This window comes from Crocuta crocuta, unplaced genomic scaffold (assembly GCF_008692635.1).
Source record: "Crocuta crocuta isolate KB4526 unplaced genomic scaffold, BGI_CrCroc_1.0 scaffold56, whole genome shotgun sequence".
Lineage (NCBI taxonomy): Eukaryota > Metazoa > Chordata > Mammalia > Carnivora > Hyaenidae > Crocuta > Crocuta crocuta.
This window is the reverse complement of record NW_027531334.1, coordinates 3,778,229-3,797,195: the sequence shown is the minus strand read 5'-3', so window position 1 is coordinate 3,797,195 and position 18,967 is coordinate 3,778,229. Positions and strand designations below refer to the sequence as shown.

At 42.9% G+C, this 18,967-nt stretch overlaps 1 protein-coding gene across 1 annotated transcript in view; it reads left to right on the top strand.

Annotated features, from left to right (window-relative positions):
* Nucleotides 1-14,359: 14,359 nt before the first annotated feature.
* The window catches only part of TMPRSS7 (transmembrane serine protease 7), a 42,891-nt gene continuing 38,283 nt past the window's right edge, over nucleotides 14,360-18,967 (top strand). Inside the window, exons 1-2 of the mRNA XM_077771818.1 lie at nucleotides 14,360-14,407; nucleotides 16,333-16,546. Coding sequence (XP_077627944.1) covers nucleotides 14,360-14,407; nucleotides 16,333-16,546 — 262 coding nt within the window. The remainder of the gene's footprint in view (nucleotides 14,408-16,332; nucleotides 16,547-18,967) is intronic.

Below are 18,967 nucleotides of genomic sequence, written 5' to 3'. Positions count from 1 at the left end.
TGGCATTANATTTTTTTTTTTAAATAAAAATAAATACAAAACTCTCAAAGCCTTTAAAGAGTAAAAGCCCATTACATATAAGGGGGAAAAAATCAGATTAACTTTGAACTTCTCAACAGTTACCCTGGAGACATAAAGTGATATATTTGAGATGCTGAAGGGAAAAGAAAACATTACACATAATTTTCTACATAGCAATTAATTTTTTAAGCCAAAAAATAGAGTAGAAATATTTAACAAAGACCTTCTGAAAACATAATTTTTAAAAAATTTTTTTAATGTTTTGTTTATTTCTGAGAGAGAGAGAGAGACAGCGTGAGCAGGGAAGGGTCAGAGAGAGAGGGAGACACAGAATCTGAAACAGGCTCCAGGCTCTGAGCTAGCTGTCAGGACAGAGCCCGATGCGGGGCTCAAACCCACGAACTGTGAGATCATGACCTGAGCCGAAGTTGGACACTTAACCGACTAAGCCACCCAGGCGCCCCATTTTATTCTTGTTTAAATAAATAAGGACTAAACAGTAGAGAGAGAGACAAAAATTCTATCTATAACAATATAGGAAAAGAAAAAGAAAAAGATAATGTCCTCTTTGGAAGAAAAATGTAGATACTGATAAATTTAAGCAATTGTTAGAAAAAGACAAACATACGGAGTCCAACTCACTTCACGAAGCTACTTTAACGTTAATTCCAAAACTGAATAAGAAAATTATAGACTGACTTCACTTGGGAACACAGATAGATGTGAAAACTTCTAAATAAAATAGTGTCGAACCAACCCCAGCAATGAATTTTAAAAATCTGCTAGGGGGCGGTGGGTGGCTCAGTCAGTTAAGCATCTGACTTCGGCTCAAGTCATGATCTCATGGTTCATGGGCCCGATCCCCACATCCGGTTCTGTGCTGACAGCTCAGAGCCTGAAGCCTGCTTCTGTTCTGAGTCTCCCTCTCTCCCTCTGCCCCTCCCCAGCTTGAGCTCTGTCTCTCTCGTCTCTCTCTCAAAAATAAATAAACATTAAAAAAAACTTAAGAGGCTCCTGGGTGGCTCATTTGGTTGAGCATCCGACTTCAGCTCAGGTCATGATCTCACAGTGTGTGAGTTTGAGCCCCATGTTGGGCTTTGTGCTGACGGCTCAGAGCCTGGAGCTGCTTCAGATTCTGTGTCTCCCTCTCTCTCTGCCCCTCCCTCACTTGCTCTCTGTCTCTCTCTGTCTCTCTTTCTCTCTGTTTCTCAAAAATAAATAAATAAATATCTGTTAGAATAAATCCTTTTCTCTCTTTTTAAGAGAACGTCTTTTTTTTTTCCTTTCTTCTCCTTTTTTTTTTTCTTTCCATTTGTTTGTTTTGTTATTTTAACTGGATGGGCTCTCTAGGGACCTAACCCTAACTATCCCGGAGTAGAAACTTGAACCCAGGTTCCATTCCTTGCCTCTTCCTCTTCTAAAATTAGAGAGTGATTACCTGTACCAAGCCCTGAATTTTATTTATAATAATAGTTGAGGCCAAAATTGAAATGACCTCTCCTACATATTGGGCTAATTGATTTTTGGAGGAGGATTTAGATCTAGTTTCCTAGGCTTCCAGAATAGCATTCATTCATTTTCATTTTTCAGCCTTTCTGCTAATTCTAATTCTTCCTAAGGCTTTATTAAGTAATGTCCTAACATAGCACTCCATTCTTATTTATGTATTTTTGTATTTATTTATTCATTTATTCAAAAACTATCCTGGTTCAGCAAAAGCCACCTATGTGCAAAAGGTATGAAAATGACTAGCAAACCATCTGCCATAAATCCATCAACAAGAATTTATTGAATCCCTAATTATGTTAGGGAGACACTGGAATATGAACATGGCTTTTAGTTGAATGAATTTGTAGTCTCCCTGAACAAGCAGAATCTTCTCTGCAGTTCCTTGTGTCAATTGATTATTTCAGTTTAAGGGCCACGTGAGAGCAACAGTCACTTGGATTCTCCAAAGGAAGAGTTCTCTGACCTGGGATGGACAGGGAATGTTTGCTGGAGGAGACAGGACTCAGGAACATCTGCTCGGTGCCACCATGAGAACTTGCTGGATGCTTTACCACTTATCCCAAAACAACAAGAACCAAGCTTGGATTTCAAGACAAATCCTTGCTGGTAGACTTGAGCAAGGGCCACAGTAATGTGGGAAATAACCTGCAGCACCCATGCCTCGGAACCTCATTCCATCTCAGACCTCTAGAAGACAGAGTTAAAGGTCAGGATCTTTTAATTAAAAAAAAAAAAAAATAGCATCAAGGTTGTTTGTTTTCAAGTTACTTTTTAAAAGGTCGGCTTTATTAGAGCTCACCTTGACATGGAATGTACAGAACTGTCCCCGCTCATGATTACAGATCCACCATGGGATCGAGACATCCAGCTCTCAGCTTCATACACCTATTTTGATCCAGGAGCCAAGCTCAAGGTTCCTGATGATCAGGGAAACACAAGGATGTGCTAATGGCTAGTGACATCTATAGGCGTGCCATCTGTAGGGGTGGGCCAGCTTGCAGTGTGAGTATATGTCCCATTTCTAGATGTCTAAATGTCAAAGACAGAAAGATGCTTTAAGAAATCTAGGAAGACAGACTAGGCCAGAGTTTTCTACTTGACCTATCAGCCCTCCCACCAACAACAGTGATTGGAGCTGGGTCTTATGTCAACGGAAACGCAAAGCTCAATTTTCATCAGGTCTCGTTTTTTATTTCCAGGCAACCTGTCATTTTAGTTACCATTGACAGCAAGCTTTAATGGCATAATAGACTGCAGCACTATTGTTGATAATAAATTTAAATGCCATGGCCTCAAAACTGCTAATTTCATCAGGCATTACAATTAAAATGATTGTGCGGACAATGAATCTTTCACTGCTGTGGTACCGTGAAGTACACAGCAACTAATGAGGGCATCATTGGCAGAAATGAGCATACAGTTCTTGCAAGTTATCTAGTTAGTTCCCTTGGACATTTTGAAAGATAAATGCCCCCATTAAACAGGCCACTGTCAGCTTCTTGAGTGATGTTGATTCAAGGCCATCTTTCACATGAGCTTGGTAATGCCCTCATGTTATGCAGATGGTGAGTAAGCTTCAGGTCACTATCTCCCCTGAGTGTGGAGAAGTGTGGCCATTTCTCTATATTCTTGTGAGCATTATCCCTTTAAAAATATGTTTGTGAATATTCTGGAAGACACCCTCTGTGTATCAGGATGTCAGTGGAACTTGGTGTTCTTCCCGAGCAGCTGCAAAGGAGTTTTATGATTGCTGGGTCTTTACCCCAAATCCCAACATTTTTCATCTCTGCCAAAGAGCACATTAAATCCCTGAGCTGTTCATGCTTGTTACTGACTTTGGTGTACACAGGGTTCAGAAGACAGAAGAGTCAACTGAAAAAGATAAATTGCTAACTCTGAGACCAGATCAGAAATGATTACTTACAGAATTCAACTTAAAGGTCTGAGGCAAAAGAACTGAAAATGTGGTTAATTTGTCATTCAGCAAAACCAAAGACCTATTATGTATTCACAAAATAAATATGTCAACTTTTATGGCCCTGAGCAGAGAACGTAAAGCTATTTTGAAGGGCAAGGATAAATCTCACGATGGTCCAATTGAGTTTAGAGCGATTATTGCCCTACTGACCTTTATTTTAATGAAATAGATATTGAAGGGCCTTCTGTAGGATAAAATTAAAGATCCATGCTGGTTCCACATTGTTGGATCAATAATTGTTTGGGAGAACATTGCATCTGTCTCATGATGGAATGGGCCTGGCTTGCAGAAATTGCAAAATGGGAAAGTCTTCCTGAGAAGAAATCCTGTTTCAAAACAACTAAAGGGAAAAAATAATGAGCTAAGGGAGTTTCACTTGAAAGGTATTTATTGAGCACCTACTAAGTGTCAGGAACTCTCTATAATCCACCTCTTTTAATGCATGCAACAATCCTTCAAAGTGAGTATTTACGTCATTTTCCAGATAAGAAAGAGAGGAGATCAGAGAAGTTGAAGGACGGCCCAAGGTCTCATCATTCGTCATGAGGAAACTAGAATTTGAACTCTGAACGATTCCAGAATGTTATGACTTCCATTATACAACACTGCCTTCCACATCCTAGACCACTGCTGGGATCTGGGAGATACACAGGCAAAGACGTGCTCCCCCTCCCCCCGCACTCAACTAGCACTTACTCTTTCCCCAGGAACTCACAGTGAAGAGCTCCCTTGTCCATAATTCAGGAAAGCATAAATATGTGCAATTTTCTAGACCTAGCTCAAAAGATGTGTTTAATTCCTTCCTGAATTCAGAGCACCCTGGTGTATATAGAAGTAACCAATACTTAAGATAGCTTGTTTTCCATGTGAAAGTTTAACGTATGATTCTTGATCAGAATTACTCCTGCAAAGCTGTATAAATGTTACGTAAATTTTTCCTTTTCTTTGGCATCGTTTAATTACGGCCAGGATTAGGCTAATGTGAGTGAGGCTCTCCACCTGGGCAGAAAATTTAATTTGGAGAAGCAAACTGATCTGTAATCCACCCACCCCTGTGTGGCAGAAGAAATAAGTATAGGGAAACTGGGAATGTTGTATTCCTTAACCCATGGTAATTAGCATATGTTCTTAATTAATATTTAATTAACACATTAGCCAAGATTCACTGATCACTTGCTATATGTCAAGGCTCCTGCTATCCTCAGGGTTTTCATGAGGAGCAGAGACTCCCTCAGCTGACATGAGTTGGTCACTAAGAGAGTCAGGAAGCTGAACCCCACTACCTCCCCCCTCCCACCCATCCCCAGGTCTGGGTTACTATGAAGAGAGATGACTCCTCCTTAAAGTCTGATACCAGCCCAGTGGACAGATTCCAGCCTTCTCTGGTTTGGTAAGATGCTCATTTCATCCATGAGGCTGAGGAGCCTGTGCTGAGAAACGGGATGTGGAGACTGGATAACCATCAGTTGGCATTCTCAAGGACTTCTAGTGACATTCAACTTGTGAGGCAAGTACAAAAATACCATTTAAGATCAAACTCTTTCTGGTCCATTGGAGCAAACTGATGCATTGCATGACCACTTAGCAGAGACATCCACTCATATGCCCTTTATGCTTGATGGGAAAGGGAGAGGATGGCCATAATCTCCCTCAAAAAGTCAGAAGCACTTAGCCTGTTGGGGAAAGGCAATGAATGAGCTCCACCGGAACTTCCACAGCCTTTGCTAGACCCACGAATATTCCTAGCCATGTCTTACAGCTCTCAAGTGAGATCGGTCACAACGTGACAGCCAGGAGACATGCTGACAAAGAAACACCACGCTCAGATACGCTGAGGGTTTAGGCCAGCCTTCATCAAGTAGAGATACCGGTGGAAATGAGTAAAAAATAATTCAGCAGCTAATGCAACAGAAACCACACACGGAGACATGGTGTGTGTTGGCTGAAACAAAACCCGAATCTACAGCTGGTTTGTGACTGCAAAACGAAACGGAGAGAAAAAACCTGCTTCTGTGCTGTATCACTTCCTCAGTGAGGGTAGGGAATGTTGGGGAGCCAAAATATTTTTTTGGGAGAAAGGATTTCATTCAATCTGGAAATGTCAGAAAAGCTATGAAAATTAGAAGGCTTTCTTCTGCAAAAGAAGGCAGAGGCAGAATTTTTGTTTCACCACAATACTGATGTTTTTATTTGGAGGTTAGCTGTGCTCCCAAGCATCTGATCTTTGACAGAAATGACCAGAATATATAAGGAGGTATTTCTTGTTTGACATTTTTTTTAAAAAAATGCTTAATGTTTATTTACTTTTTGAGAGAGAGACAGAGAGAGACACAGTGCTAGTGGGGAAGGGCCAGAAGGAGAAGGAGACACAGAATCTGAAGCAGGATCCAGGCTCTGAGCTCTCAGCACTGAGCCTAATGCAGGGCTCAAACCCGTGAACCTCGAGATCATGACCTGAGATCATGACCTGACTGGAAGTCAGATGCTCAAATGACTAAGCCACCGGCACCCCTCTTGTTTACCATTTGCAAATTACATCAAGGCCGTGGAGCCTCTCATTGGGAATAATTTAGGGTAATGAGCAGATAGTTGAATGGGATCTATTTCAGATTCCGGAATGTGCACACAGCCCCTGGGAAAGGTGATCTGACAAGGGGCTGAACTCCAAAGTTGCTCAGAGTACCGAAGAGCATAAGAAATGAAATTGGTGCAGAAGCTAACACTGCAGAACAGTAAAAGAACAGAACTGTGCCAAGAGGAGAGATGTTCTCGAGGCCCAGCTGAGCGAGGGGAGACACCTTTACAATGATTTCATTGCTCTTATCTTTTTGTTTTCTCCCCATCTTGTTTCTAGTCTTCCTTTGTCTCCATGCCTCCCTGTTCCATGTTCATTTTGATTTATGTTTTATTTCATCCTTTCTATCATATATAGTTCTCATTTTTCATCATTCTGTCATTTCCCTGATCCTACCCTTTCAATGTGATGAAGCTGATTTTTAAAGTTGGTTTCAAACAAAGCATTTCTTTGTAATCTAGTGACCTTTGCATAATTTCCGAAGTCAATACTTTTTAGTATAGCAGATTCATTCCTGCATTAAACATTGAGCTGATTCAGCACCTACAGCAAGCCAGTGTGTGGCCAGATCAATACAGTGAGGGTTTTCTGTGCGAATGCTTTTTACCAGCGTTGGCCAACCTGAGCCCTCTAGGGTGTATCTGGTTAGGGATGTATTGGAAAATCATTTCCGGACTCGTTTATTCAACATGTTTTTACTGAATTGAGCACTCTTTTTGTTTTTAAGTTTACTTATTTATTTTTTACATTTTTTTTATTTTTAAGAGACAGAGAGCAAGTGGGGGAGGGGCAGAGAGAGAAGGAGACACTGGTTCTGAGGCAGGCTCCAGGCTCTGCGCTGTCAGCACAGAGCCCAAAGCAGGGCTCAAACCCACAAACTATGAGATCATGACCGAGCTGAAGTCAGACACTCAACCGACTGAGCCACCGGGGTACCCCTAAGTGTATTTATTTTGAGAGAGAGAGAGAGACAGAAAGAGAGAGATCCAGTGGGGGAGGGGCAGAAAGAGAGGGGAACCGAGGATCCAAAGCAGGCTCCGTGCTGACAGCAGAGAGTCAGACATGGACCTCAAACTCACAAACTGAGATCATCTCCTGAGCCAAAGTTGGATGCCTAATTGACTGAGCCACCCAGGTGCCCCCTGAATTGAGGACTCTTTATACTAGGCACTTAAAAAGAGAACAGAGGTCTTTTTAACATGGTTATTGAACAAGAAAGAGAAGAGGCATTAATCATCCACTCCATTATTCTCCCGTTACTCATCTAATGCAGGACCGTCTCATCTGAACACTTGTCCCTTGGTACTGATATGGCCGACAATGGGTGATGTATTAATGGCTCCTCCTGGACCATGATTCAGACATACTGCACCATCCTTCTTCCTTCTCACTACAGAGGAAAAGGGAGTCAGAAGATATGGTGGAGTTTCAGGATAACATCTCAATAATCTGGTTAGAATACTAGCTGCAGCAGCCCCAGACTATGGCCGGACTCTAGAAGTTTTACAATGCTGTTCGTTAAAGGTAAGTTTATTCTGTTGAAAGCGACAATCCTCCCACAGTCTCTCCCACTTCTACAGATCTTGTGGGGGCGTTGTGGGCTTAGCTGTGTCACCCCAAAGGTAAGGTGAATCTACCTCCAGAAGTGACCTACTTGGAAATAGGCTCACTGAAGATGTAATTGGTTAATGTGAGGTCATACCAGAGTGGGGTGGGCCCTTAATCCAACATGGCTGGTGTCCCTGTAAGAAGAGACATAAAGACACATGAAGGGAAAATCCGATGTGACAATAGTGGCAGAGACTGAGTTGCTGCAGCTGAAAGCCACGGTGCCCCTGAGCACTGGCCACCATGAGAAGCTAGGAAGAGCCAAGGAAGGATTTGACCTTGCGTATTTCATAGGGAGCATGGTTCTGCTGATGACTTGGTTTTGGACATCCAACCTCCGGAAGAGTGGAACAATCAATTTCTGTTGTTTTAAGTCCCCCAGTTGGTGGTACTTTGTTACGGCGGCCCCAGAAAACTAATACACTGTGTATGCCAAGAACACAAAGTCCTGACTGCTCTCTGTCTTGGCCATTTCTCCGGGCGTGTTTTCAGAGAGCAACCGCAAAGGGTGAGGTAATATCTCCGTCTTGGGCCATGGACGGTCTTGTTTCTTGTTTGCCATACAAATGGTGGGTTCTCCAAGCTCAGTGCTCCTCAGGGGTGATGTCAGTCCACCGCACTCATCTGAACCACATGTGTCACTCCCAGGGGACTCTGGGAAAGAAGAACTGATGTCAACATGCTGGTACCCATGCTGTTTGCAGAGCCATGAACTGCGTATCCTCTGCCACCATCCATGTAATAGGAATGAACCAACTTGTTAGCTAGTAAATAAGGTGAAGTCAATCCCAGACACAGCTGATTTCCAAAGGGGCTATCACCTCCAACCCCCAAAGCGATTATGTTGCAGGGGCTCTTGTCTTCAAGGAGCTTGGAGACAAGATATACATATGACAAGAGAAATAACCAACAGACAACATAAGAGATGCCACATGTAGAGTTTGATGAATTATTATAACATTGTCTAAGTCTTAAGTGCTGGTATATCCAATAAAGACTTTCATTTAGGGAGCAGAGAGTGCCGCAGGCTGGGGTGGAAATGCGTGTGGGTGAGCTACAAGTGGAATCTTGAAAGTGGTTAGAATTTCAATAGTAACATGGACTGGGGTCACAAGATTCAGAGGAGAGGGCTGTTGCTATCAGTGTCCTCTATGATTCTATCACATCTTGTTAATACTTCTTTGATAGCACTATTACATAATATTGTGATCTGCACTTTGCATGCCTGTTCCCTCTATTGAGAGGTTTTTAAGGGCAGTGATATACATTTTTTAAAGTTTGTTTATTTCGAAAGGGGGAGGCAGAGAGAGAGAGGGAGAGAGAGAGAATCCCAAGCAGGCTCCCTGCTGTCAGCACAGAGCTCCACGCAGGGCTCAGTCTCATGAACTGCAAGATCATGACCTGAACTGAAATCAAGAGTCGGACACTTAACCGACTGAGCCATGTAGGCGCCCCTTGGGCAGTGATGTATTTTATTCATTTAAAAATATTTGGCATCTGCCACATAGTAGGCATATAACAAATGCCAGGTAAATGATGGCTGAATAAATAGATGAATTAAAGATTGAAAATGCATGATTTAAAGAGTAGATTTAGTGAATGTGACAGAAGGACAGAGAAGGTACCTGGTACCACATTGAGGACGACCCTGAATGTCAGCCTAGGGGCACAGGAAAGGAGACTGGGCTGTCGTTCTCAGGATGGAGGTGATATTGAAGAGTTATTTTAGGAAACTTTATTTAGTAGTGATGTGCACATGAGGGAGGAGCCCAGAGGAAGGAAACCAGGCTAGGGGATATTTCAATAGTCTAGATACAGGGGCGCCTGGGTGGCTCAGTCGGCTAAGCGTCCAACTTGTCCCAGGTCATGATCTCACAGTTTGTGGGTTTGAGCCCTGCACTGGGCCCTGTGCTGACAGCTCAGAGCCTGGAGCCTGCTTTGGATTCTGTGTGTATCTTTCAAACATAAATAAAACATTAAAAAAAAAATAGTCTAGATATAGAGGTTCTCTAAGATGAGCCAATATCGCTTCATTTTTAAAAAAAGATTCATGTGATGTGACAAAGAGGATTAGGACTGTGGTCCATGCGAGTCGGCAGGGAAAGGGAAGCCAGGATGGCTGTCCTGTCATTTCATTACAGCACACTATGGGGGATAAAGTTAAACAGCTGGCTGGCTTCCAGGCTCCTGTACCACCTTGTGATACCTCAGCTCCACTCCCCCTCTGCAGACAGCTCAGAGGTAAGTGGTGATCAGATGGCGACTTTGCACTTGGCCATTTGTCATAATAGAGAAGTGGGTCCTAAATGGTAGAAATGAACTTTCTCAGCTGCTGGGGAGCTGGCCTTTCCTCCGGTTAGGCAAGGATGGAAATGACACCTGCTAGTGTCTTCTATGACAGGGACTTCTATGCCTCTAGACCTTCCGATGCACCAGGCTTGCCTTTCAGTAGAAGGTTGAAAATTTAAAATGTTTTTGTGCGGGGACACCTGGGTGGCTCAGTCGGTTAGGCGTTGGACTCTGGATTTGGGCTCAGGTCATGATCTCATGATTTGTAAGGTGGAGTCCTGCGCTGATAGTGCCAAACCCATTCGGGATTCTCTCTCCCCCTCTCTCTCTGCCCATCCCCCCATGCATTCTCTCTCTCTCTCAAGTTAAATAAAGATGTTTTGGGGATCACCTGGATGGCTTACTTGGTTAAACATCCGACTTCAGCTCAAATCATGATCTCGCAGTTTGTGAGTTCAAACCCCGTATGGGGCTCTGTGCTGACAGCTCAGAGCCTGGAGCCTGCTTCAGATTCTGTGTCTCCCTTTCTTGCTGCCCATCTCCCCCTCACACTCTGTCTCTCAGTCTCTCTGTCTCTCTCAAAAATAAGTAAATATTAAAACATGAAAAAGTACAGATGTATTTGTGTGTTGAATCGATGTGTTGGGTCACTCATGGGCTCCCAGTGACCTCTGCTGAATCCAATGGAGAGGTATTTCTCCTTCAATACAGGTCACTGCACACTTGTCTACTTAGCTGGTCACCTAGCGGACACCACAGGGACTTTTGTTCTTGAGAAAGGAACAGAAATCTCTTCACTGTCTTTCAGTGCCTATGATAAGAAGTACCAACCTGTATCTGGCCATTGTGATTGTCTTTGATCACGTGTTCTGGAATTGAAGGAAGGGGCTCTGTACCAGAACTTCCATGCCAGTAAAGGCAGTAAGGAGATGGCTGCGTGCTTCGCCGCTAAGAGTTTATCTTGCACCCCAGCTCTCTTTGACACTGTCTTTCAAAACCAGTGGCTTATCTAGAATATTTGACCCTCAGAAATGATAATTCCATAGCCCCCCAACATTGTATCAAGAAAAATTTCAAGCATACAGTTGAAAAAATTCTATAGTATAAATACATTTACCCACACCTAGATTCTACCTTCAACATTTGCTGTGTTTGCTTTATCATATATCTGTCTATGTAGAGTGGATCGTTTTTTCACAACCTGTTCTTTTATACAATGAAAATCGTTTCAGTAATGATCACAAAATAAAATGAACAATAATAATAATAGCTAGGAAAAAAGGTGAAAATTTTTGCTCAACTGTGTATGTATGATCATGCTAGTAAAAAATAAAGTTAACAAGATAAATATTGCATAAAATATTACATAAAAGTATTACACTTTACTATTGATACCCTGTATGCCTGTCTTAAATTCACAATATAAACTAACTCCAAATGATCACATGGATTGTCAAAAATTAAATAATTGAAGTTTCTGCACCTTTATCTTTATCATGGTGCTATCATCGCTTACATTAAATCTGTTTAAATGAAGGAATACGTAGGGGTGCCTGGCCGCCTCAGTTGGGAGAGCAGGTGACTCTTAACCTCGGATCGATCATGAGTTCAAGCCACACGTTGGTCATGGAGCCCTCTCAAAAGAAAAGTGACACTAAATGCAGGAATATGTAGCATCACATAATTTCTTGGAGGCCCCAAGATTCTGCAAGTAACTTCAAATGATTCCAGACCATTAGAAACTTACTCCTTACTCCTGAAATAAGTTTGTGTCACAGAGTCCTCCTGGCTTTGAGACCAACTGTCTGAATGGGAGTTCTGTCAATTAGCTTCTTCATGACTTTCATTAGTTACTGAAAGATGAGAATAAAAACGTGCTTATTTGAAGCTTGTGTATATATATGTATATATATATTATTATATACTATTATATATATATATTATTAAAACTCAGTGGTAATGGTGGCAATGTTTCAAACGTATACCAAAGCTTTTTTTTTTTTATTATTGTTTAGACATTGTTTAGAATTTGCTGGTATATGGCAATAATATAAAAGCAGACTTTAGGGACGCCTGAGTGGCTCAAGTTGGTTGAGCATCTGACTCTTGATCTCAGTGCGAGTCATGATCTCATGGTTTGTGGGTTCAAGCCCTGTGTCGGGCTCTGCCCTCATGGTGCAAAGCCTGCTTGGGATTCCGTCTCTCACTCTCTGATCCTTTAGCTGGCTTTCCGGTTGTTTGAAAATTCTGTGCATACAGTGCAGACTCTTGTGATTTACCACCCCTTCCCACTCATGGTGATGTCAAAGAGAAACATCTGGACGCTAGTGAAAGGCTATAAAGACAGGTTTTATGCAGTACTGTTGCGAGGGGGAAAGAGACTTCAGAATGGAACTGAGCTCAATTCTAAATACAGCAAAGGGAGCTGGTGATTTATGGCCATTGAAGAGAGTAAGGGGGCCAAGGGGTAATCACTAAGAGAAGACATCAAGGGTAGAGAGATCCTTGCTATGGGCAGACCAAGGATCTACAAGTCAAGGGTGGGGAATGAGGAGCTTGATCAGGTCTCAAGGGTGAGCGGATATCAAGGTGGGGCAATCCTCCCTAAATTGACATCAGGATTCTTGCTACAATTGGGCGAGACAGGCTGAGAACGGGGACCAAGGATGGGGCCTCATCAAAAAGAGGGCTCAGCGGAGCCTGTCTCGGGGCTGGCTCTCAAGGAGAGAGTCTGTCAGTGGCCCCTGCCAGGACACGCAGCTTACTTATACTGCTGAAATGAGTCGTTCTAGAAATAAGGGAAATAAAACAGAAAAGAGGAGCAATTAAAGCAAGCTCTAATTTTAGATTTCCCAGTCGTACCATTACAAAGCATTGTTAGTCATGTCAAAAGTGTTATTAATAAATTGCAAAGGCAGGAGGTGAATTTGTACAACATGACATAGTTTGTCATTCTGCCTTTACCTGACTAACGTTTGACCGCTTTCAGCGGGCAGTTTCTCGTGTGTTTTCTTATGAATGGCCCTTGGGTGACATCGGGGTTTGTTGTCTGGAGCAGTGTTTTTCCTCCAAATGGCCACTGATCAGCTTTCCATTAATGGCCAGTGCTCATGGGAAAGCCTGTCTGTGTCACAGGGACGAGCTGTGTAATGTGTCAGCCAGCCTACCCTTTTCCTTCCCTGTCTGCTCAGGACAATGCCCCTCACGACTTCCCTCCCCGCCCTACCCTTAAACCTAATTTAGGTTGGCGAAGGCAAGAACCGGGGAGAGACATGGGGAGATTTTCATCTGAAAAGGCCCAGGTTTACTGAGGAGTGCCAGGGGGGTTTACAGAAAAGGAAAAACTCCTCTTGAGTGGGGATTTTCAGAGCCTGTAGCTGCACGGGCAAGAGCAGAATTGGACAGTGAGGCTTCTGGACCCATGTTGGGTCTGAGCAAGAGAAATGAGAGTGTGAAGATTTCTAAGAAGCGGAGCTGAGGGCTATAAGTTAGATCTCTTAGTATTCTTTAGAAGATGTAAATTAAACTTTTTTCATTTTATCTTATCTTATTTTATTATTTTATTTTATTTTAGAGACACTGTGTGCCAGTGGGAGAGAGGAGCAGAGGGAGAGAGCAAGAAAATCCCAAGCAGGCTCCACGCTCGACATGGAGCTCGATCCCACAGCTCTGGGATCATGACCTGAGCCGAAATCAGGAGTCAGATGCTCAACCGACTAAGCCACCCAGGTGTCCCCCCAAATTTTTTTAACTTGACTTAACTTCTCATCTCTATTATCTATTTCATAACCAGGAGGCAACATTTTAATGACTCATAAATATTTTCAGACTGTTGGATTCTGTCCTTGTGAGGCAACCTTGTCTTGAGGCTCGGCTCTGAGGGCCTGACTTGTACAGTCACATTAAGAAATTTGTGGGTCGAGGGGCGCTGGGTGGCTTAGTCGGTTAAGCGTCCGACTTTCGCTTAGGTCATGATCTCGCGGTTTGTGGGTTCGAGCCCCGCGTCGGGCTCTGTGCTGACTGCCAGCTCAGAGCCTGGAGCCTGTTTCAGTCTGTGACTCCCTCTCTCTCTGACCCTCCCCTGCTCATGCTGTCTCTCTCTCTCCTAGAAATAAATAAAACATTAAAAAAAAAAAAAGAAAGAAAAAAAAAGAAATTTGTGGGTCGGGGTGCCCAGCTGACCGCTAGGTCCCTTTAACACTCTCTATGTAGCAATGAGGCAGCTTCAGTTTCTGAACTGAACCCGGTAGAGGTAAATTGATTCCTTCCCTCTGAAAGCTAGCTTCAACGCAGCTACTAATTCTTCTGAAGCGAGAATGTAAGGAGATAAAAACTGGCTTTGAGACACCTCTGGATGCTCACATATAGAAAATCTAACGATGGACAAAGAAAACACTGAAGTCTCATCCAAACCTGCCGATGTGAATGTAAGTACAGCGTGGGAAGCCTTCTCTCTCACTTGAATGCCATTTTTTGTTGACCTTGTTAGTAAAATGAGACCATGTTACTTTATAAAAATAAAGAGAGCAATAATAACATACTGTATCTTCTTACAGCACTTAATGGATTTTACCAATGTGAGTTCCTTTCAAAGTACTGGGCTTGGCAATTGATTTGCAACTGTTTTTCTAAAACTCCAGGGAAATTGTACTGATCTCTACACAAATTCCATGTTAAAATTTAATCAGTGCTAACTGAGACTGCCTATAATGTGTTCCTGCACTTGAAGACCCAACCTTGGCCTTGTCAGTTCTACACGTGCCAGCATTTCTGTGTGTTTCCCTTTTGTCCTTCTTTGCTGGAATATTTGAAAGCAGTTTGACACCATAGTCAACTCGTCCTGCAATAGAACGTTTTTCTCTTTAGAAACGCCATCCGCCTGCCTGCAGGACATCACATTGAAAGAGGTCTGGTCTAGTTCAATTTCACCAGGAGGGGTATAAGCTACATTTCACTCCAGGGGTTGACAAGGGTGTTTGGCAAAATGAATGAGGGGGCCATGAATAATTCAGAATGTGGTTGGCTACATATTATCCCATTAATTGGGAGGCTTAAAGACTGGAAGACATGGACCTTGAAGGGAAGAGCAAGGGAGAGTAAGAGAGAAGGAGAGAACTCTTCAGAACACTCGAAAGAGAAATTATTTCTTTGGAATTGGTGTTCTAGATGGTTGCCTTTAAAAGAATGTGTGGTTAAAAGTTATTTCATCACTGGAGTTTAGTTACCCTGACATGTATAAATCTCTCCTTCAAAGAAGCTAAACTCTCACATACATTATTAAAGAATTCACAGCATCAGATGACAGGGTAGAGGAGAAAAAAAAGAGGAGGGGAACAGTTGAATAATGCATTTTTTCCTCTTTCACGTAACACTCCGCACATCACACTAAAACCAATAATTTTCCGAGTCTTCTATTTCATTCTTTACTTTTTTTAAGTTTATTCATTTATTTTGAGAGAGAGAGAGAGAGCACACTTGAGCTGGGGGCGGGGGGGGGGGGCAGAGAGAGAGGGAGAGAGATAATCCCAAGTAGTCTCCTCGCTGTCTGCATCTAACTCGGTCTCCATCTCAAGAACTGGGAGATCATGACCCATTTGGAGATCATGACCCGTTCAGAGATCATGACCTGAATGGAAATCAAGAGTCGAATGCTTATCTGACTAAGACACCCAGGTGCCCCTGTTTCATTCTTCAAATAATTCTTTCATTTGCCAGTGAGAAACAGAGTCCCAGGTCAGCTCATTGACTGTCTTAAAGTGCACGTGTGGAAGGAACCAGTTTCTATCCCACAGCCCTGCACAAACCCGAGCATCATCATCCTTAACTTTTTCCTTCTAATACCCAGTCAGGAAGCCGTAAGTAAGCACTCAATTTGTTTCTACAAGGAACTGACTTATATTCTCGTTTTCAATCCTGCCTCAGCCAGAAGAAATCGATGGTGGGAGAAATGCAATATAATACAAACATGTGAAACACACATACTCCCACAGCTATGCTGTGCACACAGAAAAGGACCCATGGAATCCTAACCCCTGACCTTCAGGCTGTCTGGTCTACCCTCCACAGAATTCAGGCCCCTCCTCTACAGCATCTACTTAGCACAAATGGGGAGTTGAGGAGAGGATCTGGGAGCTGCTTCAATGGGGTTCATGTAATGTCTGATTTTTCTGATCTTAAGTGCAAAATGTAATGTGAGCCCATTTATTACACTTACGTAAATGATTTGACTGATATGTATAGGTCTTTTAGCACTAATACTCTCCTGACTGGGTGGTTCCACATGTGCTCTAAACTAATATCTCTCTCTCTTTTTTTTTTTTTTCCATTTTGTCTTTCTTTTTCTTTTTTTAAGATATCCAATATCTCAGTTCAGGTGGTCAGCGCCCAAGGGAAGTTGCCTGGTAGACGAGCACCTCGACCTCGAAAACCCATCGGCAAAGCCAAACTGAAGAAGCAACCCAAGAAGAAAGCTCCCTTCTGGAATGTCCAGAACAAAATCATTATCTTCACAGTATTTCTATTCCTCCTAGCGGTCATAGCCTGGACGCTTCTGTGGCTCTACATCAGTGAGTGAAATTCTGCCTTCCTTTCGGGTTCGGGTTCGCCCTGTGGGGTCAGCATCAGCGGTTGTAGACCCAATCTGCAACCTGGGTGTGTCTGATGGACTTTCCCAAGTTCCCTGGCTGATAGCCACTCCCAAAACTGTTGAGGTTTTAAGGCGGAAGAAAGCAGCATTTTCTTTTCCATTTTTACTTTTACCACCGCTGCTTTCTTCCCAGAGGAGGGTAGAAGGAGTAGAGACGAGGGGTAGATGCCAGAGCTGAGAAGGATGCTCACGAGCTTTGGACTAGTTCAGACATGGCATACATCTTTAGCTTTAAGAAATGAATGGAATTCTAAGTTGTTTCATTTCCTCATTCCACCCACTGCTTGTTTCTAGGCAACCTCACATTCCCAGCTCCCGGAGCTTCCTTTTCCTCACGTGTATTTCTCTCCAATGTTTTTACATTTTTGTCGATCAGATTGGTTATGTTCTTGTCCAGCTGAGTGGTCCTTTTGGACAGGAGTTGTAACTAAGCTCTTTCTTAACGAGTACTTATCCATGCAGTAACTACAGCATATCAGCATATGTGGACTTATGCAAAGCTTCCAACCCCATACATGTTAATATGTTTGATACAAGATTTGTGTCTACTCAAGGATCTTAAAAATTGGTTGTGCGGCAAGATTTATAGGTAAAGAATTAATGAATATTGTATTGAACAGTTCAGATCACTTACATATATACAAACCGATTACTTATAATTTGCGTGCCACAATGTAAGATATCAGACATACCAAGATATATCTCCTACTTCCAAAAAGCTCACAGATGCATTTTCCGCTTTCGGAAAATCCACAGTTCAGTGGTGCAGAGGGGGCATGAATTGAATTCTTGGTGTTTTGGTTTGGTTTGGTTTTTGCTTAAGCAATTACTTTGCAATCATAGAAGAGAGGCATCTAAACTGCCTGGGAATAGAGTCCAGGAAGGTTTTATGAACTGGTTGTTCAAAATTCATTTCCCTCATATCTGGTGTGTGCCTGCTGTGAGCTGGGTCCTGTGACGGGCATGAAAACACAATGGTAAAGACAGAATCTCTATCTTCTAAGAGCTCACAGACTAGTGAAGGAAACCAAGTCAATGGGCAATCAAGACAAACAAAACAACACAACCCCAGGCCACAACAAACTAGCTTATTTCCCATCAGTTCTCTGCCAGCCCTCAACCGATACACTCACATTGCCTGAGCATTTTTGTATAAAGTTCTGGAATGCTGGGGCCCCTGTGTGGCTCAGTTGGTTAAATGTCTGACTTTGGCTCAGGTCATGCTCTCACGGTTTGTGAGTTCGAGCCCCACATCTGGCTCTGTGCTGACAACTCAGAGCCTGGGGCCTGCTTGGGATCCTGTGTCTCCCTCTCTCTCTGCCCCTCCCCTGCTCATGCTCTGTCTCTCTCTCTTTCAAAAATAAACATTAAAAAAAAAAAACCGTAAAAAGAAAGAAAGAATGGCACCATGTAGAAGCACTTTGTTGGCTGTGTTAAAAATCAGAGAAGGACATTTCAGGAAGACAGACCAGTCTGAGGAAGAGGAAACTGGTATGAACAACTGAAAATTGTTCAACAAACAATAGTTGAGACCATGCATGTTGGGCTGAGCTAAAGAGTTTGGTAAATGTAATCTAGTTCAAGGCTAAATTAGTCTCACTTGTATTGTTATCCTGACCCTTGAGTCTGGATAACACTATTATAAGAATATGCGAGCTTCTATATAGAAAGCATGGCTTTCACTCAAATTTTAGAGTCTGCAACAACAACAAAAATCTGAGAAGCACTTCCCTGTTCAAATTTGGCATGAAAACCGTTATTGCTTTCTATGTGAGGCTAATGAGTCAAGGTGATCCATCCAAGGTCATAGCTAGAAAAACAAATCTAGGACATCCGCTCAGGCCTTCTGCCCCTGGGCCCCTTCTCCACGTCCCTACAACCTCACTCCAGTGCATGGGGCTAATGTGGTCCTCGCACAGGGAGGTGACTTCGGATCACTCACAAAAGCACATCTTCTTCCTAATTCAGCCATTGCTTTTACGTAGCGCTTATGTGGCGTTTCCATGTGCTGGGCACTGTGCTAGGAGACAGTATCCTCTCCCTTTCTTCCTCTTCTGCCCTTCCTCTGCCCTTTCCTTCCCACAAACATGTATTGAGCGTCAAAGCTACATAAGGGGCGGAGGGACAAAAAGAAGCTACTGTTACTCTTAAAGGACAGACACACCGACAAGTTAATGCACAGTGGGACATATGTCACAGGAGAGAAATGTACCATAGCCATGGGAGCCTGGGGAATGGTGCCAGCTAAGAGTGAGACCTTGCTAACAAAAAGCAAAGGCAGAAAGAAGAGCCCCTCATCCCCCACCCCCCACCCCAGGCTCTAAGGCAACTCAGACACAAC